Source organism: Cervus elaphus, chromosome 5 (assembly GCF_910594005.1).
Source record: "Cervus elaphus chromosome 5, mCerEla1.1, whole genome shotgun sequence".
Classification (NCBI taxonomy): Eukaryota; Metazoa; Chordata; class Mammalia; order Artiodactyla; family Cervidae; genus Cervus; species Cervus elaphus.
This window is the reverse complement of record NC_057819.1, coordinates 26,149,042-26,164,404: the sequence shown is the minus strand read 5'-3', so window position 1 is coordinate 26,164,404 and position 15,363 is coordinate 26,149,042. Positions and strand designations below refer to the sequence as shown.

Sequence of the window (15,363 nt, the reverse complement as noted above, 5' to 3'; positions counted from 1 at the left end):
TTACTTTTACTGGAATGTAATCCATAGGGCCCAGCGAGGTGGAGAACAATGAATTCATCACAGGGCAGTTTTGATAAGCCCAATGGATGTCCAAAAAGACTTAGGGCTTTCAGACCCGCTTGCATTAAACATTTTTTTTTTCCTAGAAAGAAAAATTTTCAGTTGCTTAGGATAAGGGAACTTGGAGGCTTGAAACTGATTTGGATGGCAGAGAACAGTTTCCCAGAATGTTTTGAAATGTGGCTCAAATCTTCATTTTCTGAAGCTCAAATCCTAGAGAGCCGGTTACTTTCCATAGGAAAAAAAAAAAAAAGGAAGAAGAAGTAACAGATTCTTAACTTCTCTTTTGTACCTATGTGTTTCACCCATGGTATTATTTTAACCACAGGCCTACAACCTTTCGTTGGGACAGCTCTCACCACTGCCCCCTCCAATCTCCATGGATATAAAAGAAGCGAACCCATGGCACGAGTCTTAAAAGGCATGCCCCTCCCAGACCCATGGCCAACATCCTGGAGCCAGAAATAACGTCCCGTGAGCCACACCATCAATTTCCTGCCCACAAACGCCATGGTCCCATCCAAACTCCACTGCAACATCACCATGTCTGCTTTTGATGGACGGTTCTTTTTTGTCTGTTTCTTGGGGGGTTTGGTTGTTGTTGTTTGTTTCTTTTTGCTTTACAAGATTAAATACTTTGCTCTCATGCCTCTGTGAAATGGTATTTTAATTCCATCTCCAGGACCAGTCTCTGCATCCCCATCCTCACCCCTCCCCTCAAGTCCGTATGCATGCATGGTGCAGCGGAACTTTGTCTTCACATCTGCCACAGCCCAGAGGAACAGATGCCACCTGGCAACAAAATGAACTTAAAAAAAAGAAAGAAAAGAATGGAGCGCATCACTCACCCTCAGGGCCACACTGTGCCGGATTACTGATGCAGGAAGTTTTGTTCTTTCTGTAATAGAGAAAGGTGACTCCTTTTCCCTCCTTGAGGTAAATGCCTTTGTTGACCTTTCCTTCTACAATATCTAAGTAAGAAGAATGGCAAACATTGTAGATTAATAATTGCAGGAGATGAAAAGTCTGGAGACGTGTCAGGCTTACAAACAACTTTGATCTAAATACGCTGTATTATTTCTATTTATAATTAAATATTTCTTTTCAATGACATTACAGATATTATTTAATATTAATGGTATTTAACATTTCATAATTCATATATAAGTAATATATTAGTGTCAATATTAAATAATATTCTATATTATTAATATTGTATCCTAGTAATTCATACCACACCAGTGTATAATATGCACTGTAATATGACCACATTATAAGTACTGTATTTGTCAACAGTTGAGATACCAGGAGCCATATGATTAGAATCTCCTACTGTCCTAAACTTTCATGCCATCCACCTCTTTATGAGTCCTTCTCACTGTCATCTTCACATGAGACCTTCCAGGTGAAACCCTGAGATTCAAGTTCAAATGTAAAACTACACCTGCACTCTTTCTCCTTCTGAATTCTCTCATGGAAAGCCCATGATCTGACACATGGGAACCCATGATTTTAAGAGAATTCGTTTTCAGGCTCTAGGAGGGAAACTCAGAGCCACACTTCAAGTCATCCCAGAAAAGCCTGCCAATGACCTGACCGCAGGGCCAGTCGTCCTGGTGGGGACGCCAGCTCGGCCATCATTCTGTTTGTCCCAACCCGATAGCAGACCTCTCTGATGGTGTCATTGTGATGTAAATGGTTTACAGAATAGATAAGGAAAGACTATAAAAGCCAAGGCTGAGGAGTCACACATTGTTGACTGGGATCAAAGCCACCCAGAGGCCTCCTCTGCCCTGTGGCAGCTGCATCCCGCCCTCGGAGCTGGTGGTCCAGCTGAAGATGGACAGAAGCACCAGGAGCCCTTTGACGCGACCACTACCCCAGGTCAGATTCTCTAACAACCATTGGCATGTGGATACCAACCTGAAGGACTTCAACGTCTTTCCTTACTGTTTTAAATCCTTTTTTTTTTTTTCAATATATCTCGTTTATTGCTGGGGGAGGGGAATCTATATATTACATAGTTAAAATGGGCAACTTGAAGTTGCAGGATTGAATGAGGCTGTATAAACCCCTGAACCAGACTATTTGCTTGGCAAAATTAATTTCGGAAGTGAATCATCCCATAGTAGAAAGAACGATCGGTTATATATTGTAAAAAAAAGGTCAGGAGCAAGACCTAAATTATCTGAGCCAACTTTCCATACTGACCAGAAAGTTGCCCAATTGCTACTATCTGTCCTGTTCTGTGCTGCCTAAGAAAAATCTGAAACATGTGGGACTTGGAGGTTATTAAATAAGATAATCATTTAACCATGACTCTTGTGGGTGTGTCTTTTAGAAAACAGCTTCTAATGATTTAAAAAAAAAATTCCAGCTACAGAAGAAATGCTGATTTTAGCGTTTGCAAGATATCAAATTTTTGATGAGGTATTTTAAAATTGACTTTAATTTTCCATTTCAAGGGCATGTTTTTCCTTCCCCAAAGAAGATAATCCATTTAAAAATCCAAACAAGGTTTATTTTTTGGAAACTTTCTCATCTTATGTCTGTATTGTTCTGAAAATAAGCAGCTGGTTTGGAAGACCCTCGTTGCTTGAAAGTGCACAGCCACCCTCTACTATCCTTCAGTCTGTGATATTTCCTTTAGAATTAAGTCATGGTCTTAAGTGCTTACCATCAAATACCCTGAATCTTTGGCTCTTGGGGGGATAGTCACTCATTTGCTAGTCAAGACATAGTGAATTCATACAGAACCAGATCGGACTGGCCTTTCAATTCATTGCAGATCCAAACTTAACACAGAAGGAACACATGCTCACCTACGGTTGCAGAGAAATTTGAGTAGGCAGAATCATTGGTATAAACAAAGGTAGAATTATGAGAAGGGAGCACAGTGAGGTTGTGGGTTCGTGATGCTGGGTGAAACAACAAAAGAAAAAAGCACAATGAATGAGTGACACAAAAAACAAACGGAACTGACATATCTCTCAACATAATACACATCCGTAAGTGTGCTGTCGTCCCACAAACATCTCGGGTCCTCTCTCCTGGCCCCACCTCCCTCCTACTTACTCAGTCAACATTATGGCACCTCCAGCAGCCCCATGTTGTCCCAAAGCCAGGGTGCTGTGGTGGTTGTATTTGGTCCCAATGTGCCGGCCCCAACTCCCATCCAGACACTTAGTTGAGAGATATGAAATTGAACTCGGCCACAAAGTAGCCTTAACAAAAAGGATTAACGGTTGTGATGTCGCGAGAACTGATGAAACAGAAGCACAGCATGAAAACAACTACACGTTATTACGACAAATGGACGAAACAACAGAGATTTAACTCAGCGACAAATAACAAAGCAGTGCATCCACGCGATGATTTCCAGCACCATTCAACTGTCCCCAGCAGTAAAACGTGCTGATGGATTCTATTCCTTTCTCTATTTGCCCTAAGAAACCTGTAATCAAATTGAAATATGCCAGCAGAGCACTATAACATAAAGAATAGACCCAGTGGAAAAGGGCAGTGAACCCTTCATTATTCGAGTGTTTCAGGACAAACACCCATATAGTTTGAGTTTTATGGGAAATTAATATTTTGGGTGAACAAAATCCAACCACAATGTACTTTTTCTGATAACCTATGACAATGAGATGAGTTGACGGGGTGAGGAGAGAACTATAAGGATCATTATTTGAACACTTGTTTAAAGTAATTACGGAAATGTTAGCACCCAGGTCCTAAACATGGAGCTATTTTGACAATGCATTTTCCACTTGGAATGATCTCCTTTCAAAGGCTTTAAAATAAAAGCTCTGAGAAGAGAAAATTAGATTATGACAAGGGGAAGCCATTTCTTTTGACCCGAGATAGTCACAAAATGAACTGCCACAGGAAATGTCCATCCTATAGCACAGACTATTTGGAGAATATATGAAGCCGCAATGGTTCAATGTAAGTTTTCATCATGGCCGCCATTGCTGCCCAACACACAGGCAAGTAAGAGATAATGCTGGATGAAGGCAGGGCTTTGGTTAGCCCTGCGTAGGAGGACAGCATCCTTCTGGAGGGCCCTGCTGTTTGAGTGCCTCTAAGGATGCCAGCAGTAGAGACATCCACTGTAATACTTCCCGATTTGCAAAGTTTAAGAAAGACATTTTAGAATCTGCGGTGACAATTTATGGCAGCACATGAAGTCCTGGGAATAAGGAACAAATCAGTGTGCTGGTGTGAGACGCTTAATAAGCAGCAATGTGGGTTTTTTTTTAATCCATTATAAAGAACCAATACAGACAATCTGAGCATGTGCTAGGATTGTACATAAACCTCCTGCTGTAATCAGTCATTGGACATAATCAAGAGGAATAAAAATTAAAATGTCAGAGCATCCCAAATCACTCAAAACTTACACTTTAAAAAATCTTCTTATTGGAATGGAAAAAGTACTCAGGGCTGTCTGGAGTTTCTCCTTCAGGTCAAAGTCTGAACTGAGTCAGATAGAAACTTTATTTTCCATGGCATTGCAGACCACTGGAAGCATCTTAGGTGGTGTTTGATCTCCTCAAGGAATGGGGGTGGGGGGGGTGGGGGACTGTCAGTGAAGTGTTGAAGAGCTGATGGGTAAGCGAATCTGAACCTTTGCTAAGTCAGACTGTGACCCCACAAACAGGGCACTAGTCTTCACCGGCACAACTTTTGGCCCTAGGTTCAAATGGGCCCCTGCTTTGGCAGGCATGCAGATTATGCCATTTGTGTCTACCTAGAAAACACACATCCTGACTCATGCAGAGGTTGATCCATCAGATACAGGTTAAAGCTGAAAACTTTTGTTTTAAGGTTGTTGGAGAAAATGCACATCTTAATATTTCGAAACATAAATGCTGTCTTTTAATCATTAAAACATATAAAAGTTCTAGTGAAAATACTTTGCAATAACAATTATTAAGGGGAAGCAACACAAATGTCTATTCATCTCTGTCATCCTGGCTTCACAGCTGATGCTGTTTGTTGTTCCCTGTCTCTCTGGACTGCCCCTGATTCCAGAGATGCACATTTCTGGGGCCCCAGTTTCTGCTCCCACCCCTGTCTACCTCCAGTTGTCTCCTGAAGTTCGTGGATCCCATCCACATTTTCCAATGGCCAGTAATGGGAAGCAGAAGCCAGGACCTCAAACCCTTGAGGGAAAAAAGAATAAAAATGTTACATCACTATTAGCAAAGAAAGAGCTGGACATAAGGAACTACTTACTACCTATATCAGGAATTGGGGGAAGAGTTAATTATCAGAGTGATTGTGGAGGTACTCAAAAGGTATTTGAATATATTCAATACACACTCCCGGGTTTCAAAAACTCAATAAATTAAAAATAAATGAATATTTTTACAGAATAAAACATACTAAATAGGAATAGATACCTTTTAACCAAAAGAAAATAAAAGTCATTCTGCCTAATGGCACAACACACAAAGCATGCCCACACATTTCAGAGAAAAAGATAAGAATGTCCATTATCCCACCGTTAGTTCCTATGCTTTAAGAGAAATAGCTGATACAATCAGACAAGAGAGAAAAAATAAGGTTGAAAAAGAGGAGGAAGCCAGCAGCTATATTGTGCAGACATCATGTGAGGTTCTTTACAAATACGCCCTCATTTCAGTCTAACAATAATCTATAAAATAATTGTACTTCTAGCCATCTGTTAAGACATGGAATACAATTCCACCTCAGCAGTCACCCAGCCAACTGGTTTTAGATACAGTCCTCCATACACATCTCCTGAATTGGTCTTGATCTTTCTATTATTGCTCTGCTTCCTCCATACTAAAAATCAATCCTTTAAAAGTCTCCTTTAGGGTCCTTGTGCTTTGAGTAGACATCATTTTGTGCAGACATGCTCTTTTTTATTCTGCTCTTCTCACTTAATATCATACGAATTATTTCATTTATTTTTTTTCTCTTTAACTCTCATAATGGAGTTTGGGTAACAGTCCCTGGAGAGGCTGCACCATCACACACTCAACTGTTCTCCTAACTTGAATCTTCTTTTGGATTAATTCTCTGTGAACAGTTCCCAGAAATGGAAATAAAGATCCAGATGACTAAATAATAATCAACTGCCTTCAATGTCTGCCAGGTCCCAGAAAAGTTAAAATTACCAAAGTAATCTTTGTGTTGTTCATTGTAAAAAATATTTTTTAAGAAGAGATAATATGATCATTATTTTCAAATGATGTATGCCTGATAATGAAAATGAAAACTATTACAAATAAGAAAAGAATTTAGTAAGTGAAAAACTGTTACAAATGGTAAAAGAATTTAGTAAGGAGGCTGATACAAATTAAATATGCAAATGTGAATAACTCTCTTGTATTCATATAATAATGCTAAAAAATAGAAGAAAGGTTTTAATTTATAAATGCAATCAATAAAGAGAAGACATTTAAGAACAAAAGAATAAGAACCACACAACATTCTCATGAAGAAAACAATCAATTCATACTGAAGGATGTAAAAGAAACCTTGAATAAATGACGGGCTTCCCTGGTAGCTCAGCTGGTAAAGAATCTGCCTGAAATGCAGGAGACACCAGTTGACTTGACCTATTCTTAATAAAGAAAACTCAAAAATCAAAAAATATCTACTAAATATGCTCAACATCTCTAATTATCAAAAATACAACATTAATTATCAAAAATTAAAAATACAGTGAGGTACCACTTCACACCAACCAGCGTGGCCATCATAAAAAAGTCTACACACAATAAATGCTGGAAAGTGTGGAGAAAATGGAACCCTCCCACACTGTTGGTGGGAATATAAATTGGTGCAGTCACTATGGAAAACAGTATGGAAGTTCTTTAAAAAACTGAAAATAGAACCACTGTATGACCCAGCAATCCCATTGCTGGGCATACATCCAAAGAAAACTCTAATTCAAAAAGATGCATGCACCCCCAGTGTTCATTTCAGCACTATTTAGAACAGTCTAGACATGGAAGCAACTTAAGTGTCCATCACCAGGTGAATGGATAAAGAAGATGTGGTACATATATCCAATGGAGTACCATTCAGCCATAAAAAACAATGAGATAATGCCATTTGCACCAACATGGATGGACCTTAGAGATTATCTTACTAAGTGAAGTAAACAAGGCAGAGAAAGACAAATGCTAAATAATATCACTTATATGTGGAATTAAAAAAAAACAATGATACAAATTAATTTATTTACAAAACAGAAATAGACTCACAAACATGGGGAATTAATGCATGGTTACCAAAGGGAAAGTAGGGGAAGGGATAAATTACAAATTTGGGATTAAATATATATATACTACTATACACAAAATAGATATAGACAGCTCAAGGAAAAAGAAATGCAAATTACTTTTAGAAATATAAGAAGTTCAATTTTAAAAAGCATGTTAAAACTACAGCAAGCTAGCCTATTCACTTATCAGACTGGCAAATGAAAAGTTACACTTATTAGAAGACTTAAGTATCCCTTGGACTGCAAGGAGGTAAAACCATTCAATCCTAAAGGAAATAAACCCTGAATATTCATTAGGAAGGACTGCTACTGAAGCTGAAGCTCCAACACTTTGGCCACCTGATGCAAAGAGCCAACTCATTGAACAGACCCTGATGCTGAGAAGACTGAAGGCAAAAGGAGAAGGGGGTGGCAGAGGATGAGTTGGTTAAATAGCATCACTGACTCAATGGACATGAATCTGAGCAAATTCCAGGAGACAGTGGAGGACAGAGGAGCCTGGTATGCTACAGTCCATGAGGTCGCAAAGAGTCAGACAGGACTTACTGACTGAACAACGACATACTTAAGTAGGCAAGTTCTACAGCCTTTTCTGGTGCGAGTTCACCTTTCTGGAGGGCAATATCTATCAAAATCTTAAGCTCACATGATGTTTGACCTAGCAATTTAATTCCTAGAAATTTATTCTAAAGATCTATCATATTCTCATGCATATGATCAAAGACCTATGTACAAGGGTATTTGTTGCAGAATTTTTAAAATAGTAACAAAAACCTGCAAACAGTCTACATGTTCATTTACAGAGGGCTGGCTAAATAAATATGGAACATCTATATAATGATCTAGGGTGTAGCTAGGATAAATAATGAGGCTGATTTACATGTACTGACATAGAATATTCTTTAGTCATATTGTTAAGTTAAAAAAAATCAAGGTGAGAAAAATATGTATATTGTGAACTATTTTGTGTAAAATACAATGTTTCAGAGGGCAGAGAAAAGAGAGGGGGTGCTTGGCTATGTACTCTAGATACTGAGAAGATTAGTTTGGGGTGACAAAATTGAGAAATGGGGTGTAAGATGCGAGATTTACATTTCTGTTTTATTGAATGTTAGGACCTGTATTCCTTCAACAACCATTTAAGTCTTGCTTTCACAATTAAAATGACTGTAGATAACGTCCATATGAAATTTTCAGAGAAAACTGAAGCACTCCATCTAACATTTGAATTTCCATCAGGATGCCAAACATGTGCCCAGGTCCAGATCATTGAGTTCTTTTTTCAGTTTGCATCTGTGAGGCTGTCCCTTCAGGGTTACTTGCATGCATCAAAAATGATGACCAAAAACCTAGCTAGTTCTACAATAGGGGCCAAAGAGAGGCAGCTGTGTGCACACCTAACTCTCTTGTACATGTTAGGGACTTGATGTCCTCTGGGAAATGAGTGGTTCTATTCCAGGACCTCCACAGTAAGAATATGAAATGCAAAAATCAAAAATATTCATCTTCATTTATACCATGATTTTTTTTTCTAAAATGTGGGATATTCATTTTGAAGAGGAGAAGACATTATTGACTTGATATTCAACTCATCTGGGGAAAAAAATATAGGAAAAGGAAATAACATCTGTTGAGCGAAGAACAGATGTTATATCTTCAGAATCTTCGTTCTCATAAAGTAAAGCCTGTGGGTAATAACACTGACAAATGGCCATGTCCATCCTGGGCAGGAAGGCTCATAGAATCAAGGGATCGTGTCTTGTTCACATATAAAGATGCCACCCATCCGCCTGCCAGCCAGTGCCCAGGGATGGGAAGTATCACTGGTTGCAGGGGGCGGGGGAGGCTTCTGTGATCAGGAAAAGGCCTGCCATGCTACCCACCAAATGGCCCAGATGTAACTACTAACACTGAGTTTGTCCAGGAAGTCATGAAGGGGGTGCAAACTGAAATATCCATGAGGGCCAGGGGCATGAGGAATTACCTGCAGGGAGGCCAGGGATGATGTTTACTGTGGCTTCCAACTTGGAAGGCACAGGTGATCAGAAAAGGTGCCGGGAACAAGCACCTGGACCACCTCCGAGTTCCTCACTGCCAGGTCTCAGGGCGGGGGAGGCTGGGCGGGGAGGAAAATGAGTGTCCTGTCCAAAGAAAGTGACTTCTTCCCAAGCCAATCATCCCACCTCTGTAGGAAGATATGCCCAGTATTGCCAGTTCTCCCACTTTCAAAAAGAAGTCAGAGGGACTTCCCTGGTGGTCCAGTGGCTAAGACTCCACACTCCAAATGCAGAGGGTCCATGTTCAATTCCTGGTTGGGGAACTAGATCTCACAGGCCACAACAAAGGGTTTGCATGCCATAGCTAATGATCCTGCATGCCACAACTAAGACACAGAACAGCCAAATATATAAAGACTAAATAAACTTTTTTTTAAGTCAGAAATCCATATTTTTTTAAATTGAAATCTCCCTACATGCTAATGTCAACAATTTAGGTTTTTTTCTTAATTAAAACATTGTGTGGTATTAATAAGACGTATCAAGGAACTGAACTGAACACATAGAGTCCCTTTTACAACCTAAAGAGTAAACAATCTATGACCCTAAAAGTGTCAGAAGAAAAGGGTCTCATTCTTTTGTGAATTAGACAGTTCAGCTATTTTCCCAAAAAGAAGGTGATATGGAATCTTCGGGGTGTACAGTCACCCTGGTTTTCACCAAATAAACAGATTAAATGTCTACAAGACAACAGCTGAGGGGTAACACGGTTCACACAGGGTCTTCAAAACATCCCCCGGCCCTAAAAAATAAACTAAGAGAGACAGAAGTCCAGCCTATGTCACCACAGCTATAAAGCAGTTCTTCAGACATACAGATGGCCAACAGGCACAGGGAAAGATACTAAACATCAGAGAAATGCAAATCACAACTGCAATAAGGTATCGCCTCACACCAGTCAGAATGGCCACCATCAAAATGTCTACAACTAAATAAATACTGGCGAGGGCATGGAGAAAAAGGAACCCTCTTACACTGTTGGTGGGAAGGTAAGTTGGTGCAGCCACTATGGAGAATAGCATGAGGTTCCTCCAATAACTAAAAATGGAGTTACCATACCATCCTGAAATACCACTCCTGGATATATATGCAGAGAAACTCTAATTCAAAAAGATGAATGCACCCTTATTTCACAGCAGCACTATTTACAATAGTGCCAAGACATGGAAATAACCTAAATGTCTATTGACAGATGAATGGATAAAGAAGATGTGGTATATATAAACAGTGGGATATTATTCAGCCATGAAAAAGACTGAAAGACTGCCATTTGCAGCAACATGGATGCAGCAGGAGACTCTCATACTAAATGAAGCAAGTCAGACAGAAAGACAAATACCATATGATATCACCTACATGTGGAATCTAAAATATGACACAAATGAACTTACCTGTGAAACAGAAACAGACTCACAAACATGGAGAACAGACTTGTGATTGTCAAGGAAGGAGGGTAGTGAGGGAAGGGATGGACTGGGAGTTTGGGGTTAGCAAATGCAAACTATTACACATAGAAAGGATAAACAACAAGATCCTACTGTATAGCACAGGGAACTATATTCAATATTCTGTGGTAAACCATAATGGAAAAGAATATGATGAAGAATATATATATATATACACATATATGTATGTATAACTGAATCACTTTGCAGTACAGCAAAAATTAACACGACACTGCAAATCAACTATACTTCAATAAAACACATTTTTAAAAAACCAGTTCTTCAGGAATAATTTCTCATCCATATTTAATGTTTCATTGATCCAGTTTGGTGAGACGGGGAGGGAGGGAGGGCTATCAATATTCAGAAAGAAAGTTAATAAAAGCTTTCATTTTTCCTTTTCAGGTTTTCTTCCAGATTTTTCTATTCCATCCTTTCCCTGTTACTTACTCTCTGTGTCAGTAGAGAGAAGCCCTCACCCCTTGAATGTGTGGAGGAAAATATGTCTCCAGGGTTCCCCTGACTTCACTGGACAGAAATCTACACCACCCAGAGGAAAACCAGTCCCTGCCAATCCCGTGCCAACCGTGGTCCCCTCCTGTTGGCCCATGACACACGGGGTTCATTCCACAGCAGGACTCCCTACAGTCACCCTGCCCAGAAGTCTCCTTGCTCTCTTGCTGCCTATAATCAGCTCATCTTTCAAGCCTCGGTCCACGGGACCCACCCTCTGAAAGGCCTGCCCTGATCACCTTTTATCACCCAACATCCACTCTTTCTACCAACCCCCTTGTTTGTCTTCCCATGGCACTTACACTATAATTTGAAAGTTTTTGTTTGTTAGTATATTTGTTGCCTGTCTCCTCTATCAGACTCTTTGCAACTTGAGTGCACAGACTGTTCTGTTTGCACCATATCCCGGTTGTTTAAAACAAGGCCTGGTGTGTGTGTGTGTGTGTGTGTGTGTGTACATGTATGCGTCAGAAATCTGGGGTGTACAGTCACCCCAGATTTTTGAACTTAAACTCTCCCCACCCAGGTTCCAATGTCTATTGCTTCTTTTTAGTAACATGTCTGTGATTGTCAGTATTAGTATGATTTCTCTAAGGAAGGTAGTTGACCAACAGAAAAACATCTACACTAAATTAGGATGTGAGAGGAACAGTCTCTATGAAACCAAGGCTGGGTTCAAGCCGCTCATTGAAGCTGAGAGCCGAGGATGCAAGTGGATGTGGGTGGGTGTGGCCAAAGGCGCAATATGGGAACCCCCCTGCAGCTCTCTTTCCTCCCTGACGGGGCTGGGGTCCCAGGACCGCTTTGTTCGCTCTGCCTGATGTTCCTGGCCAGACCCCTCCCCTCATCTCCCGGGAAATCAGCGTGAGCTCTGAGGTGTGGGTTAGCGGTAGGGCTCACACAGCCTCCCTCTAGTGTGATGCTAGATGATTTATTTATCCCCAGATCGCTCAGCATTTTGGCCAAGGAAAGGGGAGCCAGCGAAAATGTATCACCTTCACATCCTTTTCAACAGAAGATTGAACTTGAATGTGCAGATAAAAAGAAACAGCAGCACAACCTGGAAGGGCCTGGCTGGGAAAGGGGCAGCAGGTGCTACGTTGAGCTGCAAAGGCAGCAAGAAGAAGCCCCTGAAGCAGCCCAAGAAGTAGCGCACGAGATGGATGAGGAAGATAAGACATCCAAGCCGAAACAGGAGGAGGAGAAGAAACCTGGGGAACTAACAGCAAAGGCTGCCAGGGAAACACCCCTGGCCACAGGTGGAATAAAGAAATCTGGCGAAAAATCTGCTGGCCCTGGTGCCTGAGGCAATGACAATCCTTAATCCCATTTCTGCTTAAACATCTGGATTCTCTGTCATAATATCTGTTGCCACCTATAGCCAGGAGGAAGTGTTGTCTTGGAACTTGTTGTACATTTAAGGATAAACTTTTGTAAAAAAAAAAAAAAAGAAAAGAAAAGAAGAAGAAGAAGAAAGAAAGAAAAAGAAGAAGCGGCAAGCCCTGTGAGACCTGCAGGCAGAGACAGGGAGATGACAGGATGCCCCAGCGCCCACCGTGAGGGCTGCGTCACTCCAAAGGGGACAGACCCCCCAGCCCACGTCCACCTTCACCCAGCACCGTGCTGGTGCTCCCACCAGACCGGGGTCCCATCTCTGGTGGGTTGTGGAGGCAGCAGGCTGCTCTAGACAATAATCATGGCCAGAGGCACGCTCACCCCCAGGCCAGTGTTGCTCTCACGGCTCCCAGGCAAAGACTTGGGGATCTTAGTGTGAGGTCCCCTCCACCATGCATGTACCAGCCAAGCAGCAAATGGGAACAAGGACCAGTAAGTGCAACCCCACCATGGTCCCACCGGCCTCCTTTTCTGGGAAGGAGCAAGGAAAAGTTTCTCGCCTCTTCCGTCCTCCCCAAGGAAAGCCTCATGGTGATGCGTCCAGACAGGACTCACGATGGCAAAGGGAAAGCGAACCCACCCGGGGGTGGGCGAGGGGTTTCCTCGGAAGGGCTGGAGCAGTCCAGCTCCCATTGGAGTGATGGGGACAAAAGCGGGCAGGGGCAAAAGGATGGGGACCAAAGCTGCTCTAAGGCAGCTCAAGTGAATCTGCGCTGGAGACGCACGACATGAGTCAAGGACAAAAGATGCTTCACCTGCGAACATCCCATTTCCTGAATCACAAGTGTTCAGATGCCCCAAAGCGAGAGGCTCGGGGCACAGAGAGACCTGCTTCTCCAAGTCAGAGGTGGAGGACGATGAGTGACCCAGGGGACAAGGTGTCAGGACAGCTGGTGGGGCCAGAGGAGCCCAAGAAGGGCTCCCTCTCCAACAGCCTCAGAGACACACAAGCAAACTGCCTCCAGACCCCAGACTGGACAGGGAGGACAGGTCGTGAGCAGAAGATGAGGGAAGCTGCCTTACCTGGATGGACTTGTGACCTGGCGTGGGCACCGTGCACCTGCACACAAAACATCACACTATGAGACACAAGGAACCTCCCAGCAGAAATCCGTTCCCGTCTCAGTGAGCACCGCCCGGGGACGTTACCTGAAAATCACAATAAAATAACAGCAGCCAGGAGTGCCAGCAGCAAAGAGGCAGCAGCTTCTTCATGGTTTTTTTCAGAGGTGAAAATATGATCCGAGTGGAATTCCTGAGGGTCTGTGACAAAGAGTTGCCTTTAACTTTCAGTTCTTTGGGAAAGGGACATTGTCACAGGTTCCAGAAAGAAGAACACCATCTGTTTAGCTAGAGTTTGTGAACTGCAGAGTGAGGGCAGAGTCGTGGAGAGTTAATAGGTATTTCTTGCCTGTCTCCAAACTTGAGAGTCTTCGGTGATCAATAAACACATTGGAGCGACCAACTGGCCCTGGGATGAGTGGAGGAGAAAACAGTTTCCAATCTAAACTCCTGAGACGCGATCCAGGGCTGGGACTGCAGTGGCAAGGCTCAGCGGGCGATCGTGGGTCCCTCACGGTTTTCTTTTTCTGTCAAGAGCCGTCATTTGCCTCCATTCAGGTCCGGAGTTGGATATTGCCCTTTTTCCTGGAAGTGGGAGGAATTGTGTCTAGAGCTCCCTGGGGCTCTCCGGTCAGAGCGTCTCTGCCTAAGTTCTTCTGGTGTGACTCAGGCTTACACCTCCGTCTGTGCCCCCGGAGCTCGGGGTGGAGACAGTGAGTGATGTAAGGCTCTCTCCTCAAACTTTGTTCAGCTCTGCTCCTCTGTTTATATCCCACAGCTGCTGGATCCTTCCTGGGTCCTAACACCGGTCTGTTAAGAAGAATTGGGAATTATTTTCAGGACCTGCAGTTCTGAAGCAGAGCAGACAGAGCCAGGGTGTGGACATACCTTAGCTGCCTTCCCTTAACACCCTCAAAGTCAGAGTAAATATTAATAAATACAAAACGTACAACAGACGATAAACTCTGCTTAGAGCTGAGTCTTCTTTGCCCATAGGAAAAAGTAAGGTGATCTAGGGATAGAAAAAAAAGAACCGCACCCATCCCCAGCTCATGCCCTCCACAGGATGCTGGCCACTTTTCTCTTTAACCCTTTCAGAGATGAATGAAACTCTTTACAAGGTGCATTGGGCCATTACACCAAACCCCACATCTCTCCCCCACCAAAGCATCCAGGGACCCTTAGCCAGCCTTATCTTACTTTACTAGAAACTAAAACTTTAATCTATATTGCATACATGTCCACACACACACACACCATTAACCCACACAAATACCAACAAGTGTCTCCTGCGTTGCAGGCAGATTCTTTACTGTCTGAGCCACGAGGGAAGCCCCTAACTAACACATACTTAATTACCTAGTACTCACCTCCCTGTACCACCTCCAACACTTAACTAGCTGTGTATTCTTAGGCAAGTCACTGAACCTCTCTGTTTCAAATTCCTCATCTGTAAAATGGAGGTCATAGTTTCAGCTCCAAAGTAACAAGAAATGAGATGACATATATAAGGCTTTCAAAGCAGTGCTTGGAAAATATGTAGCACTCCATAAATGCTAGCTGT

The 15,363-nt window shown here is 42.2% G+C and overlaps 1 protein-coding gene across 2 annotated transcripts in view; it reads right to left on the bottom strand.

The window, feature by feature from the left end:
• The window catches only part of ADGRD1 (adhesion G protein-coupled receptor D1), a 174,306-nt gene extending 159,616 nt beyond the window's left edge, over positions 1-14,690 (bottom strand). Inside the window, exons 1-5 of one of the 2 annotated variants that reach the window (XM_043902126.1) lie at positions 13,887-14,689; positions 13,761-13,797; positions 5,148-5,231; positions 2,883-2,978; positions 909-1,031 (exon numbers count right to left, since the gene is read on the bottom strand). In XM_043902126.1, the coding sequence (XP_043758061.1) occupies positions 909-1,031; positions 2,883-2,978; positions 5,148-5,231; positions 13,761-13,797; positions 13,887-13,952 (406 nt within the window). In that variant the 5' untranslated portion in view covers positions 13,953-14,689. Of the gene's footprint in view, positions 1-908; positions 1,032-2,882; positions 2,979-5,147; positions 5,232-13,760; positions 13,798-13,886 lie in introns of both variants that reach the window. The other variant, XM_043902127.1, reaches the window with a different exon arrangement.
• Between the last annotated feature and the right edge of the window lie 673 nt (positions 14,691-15,363).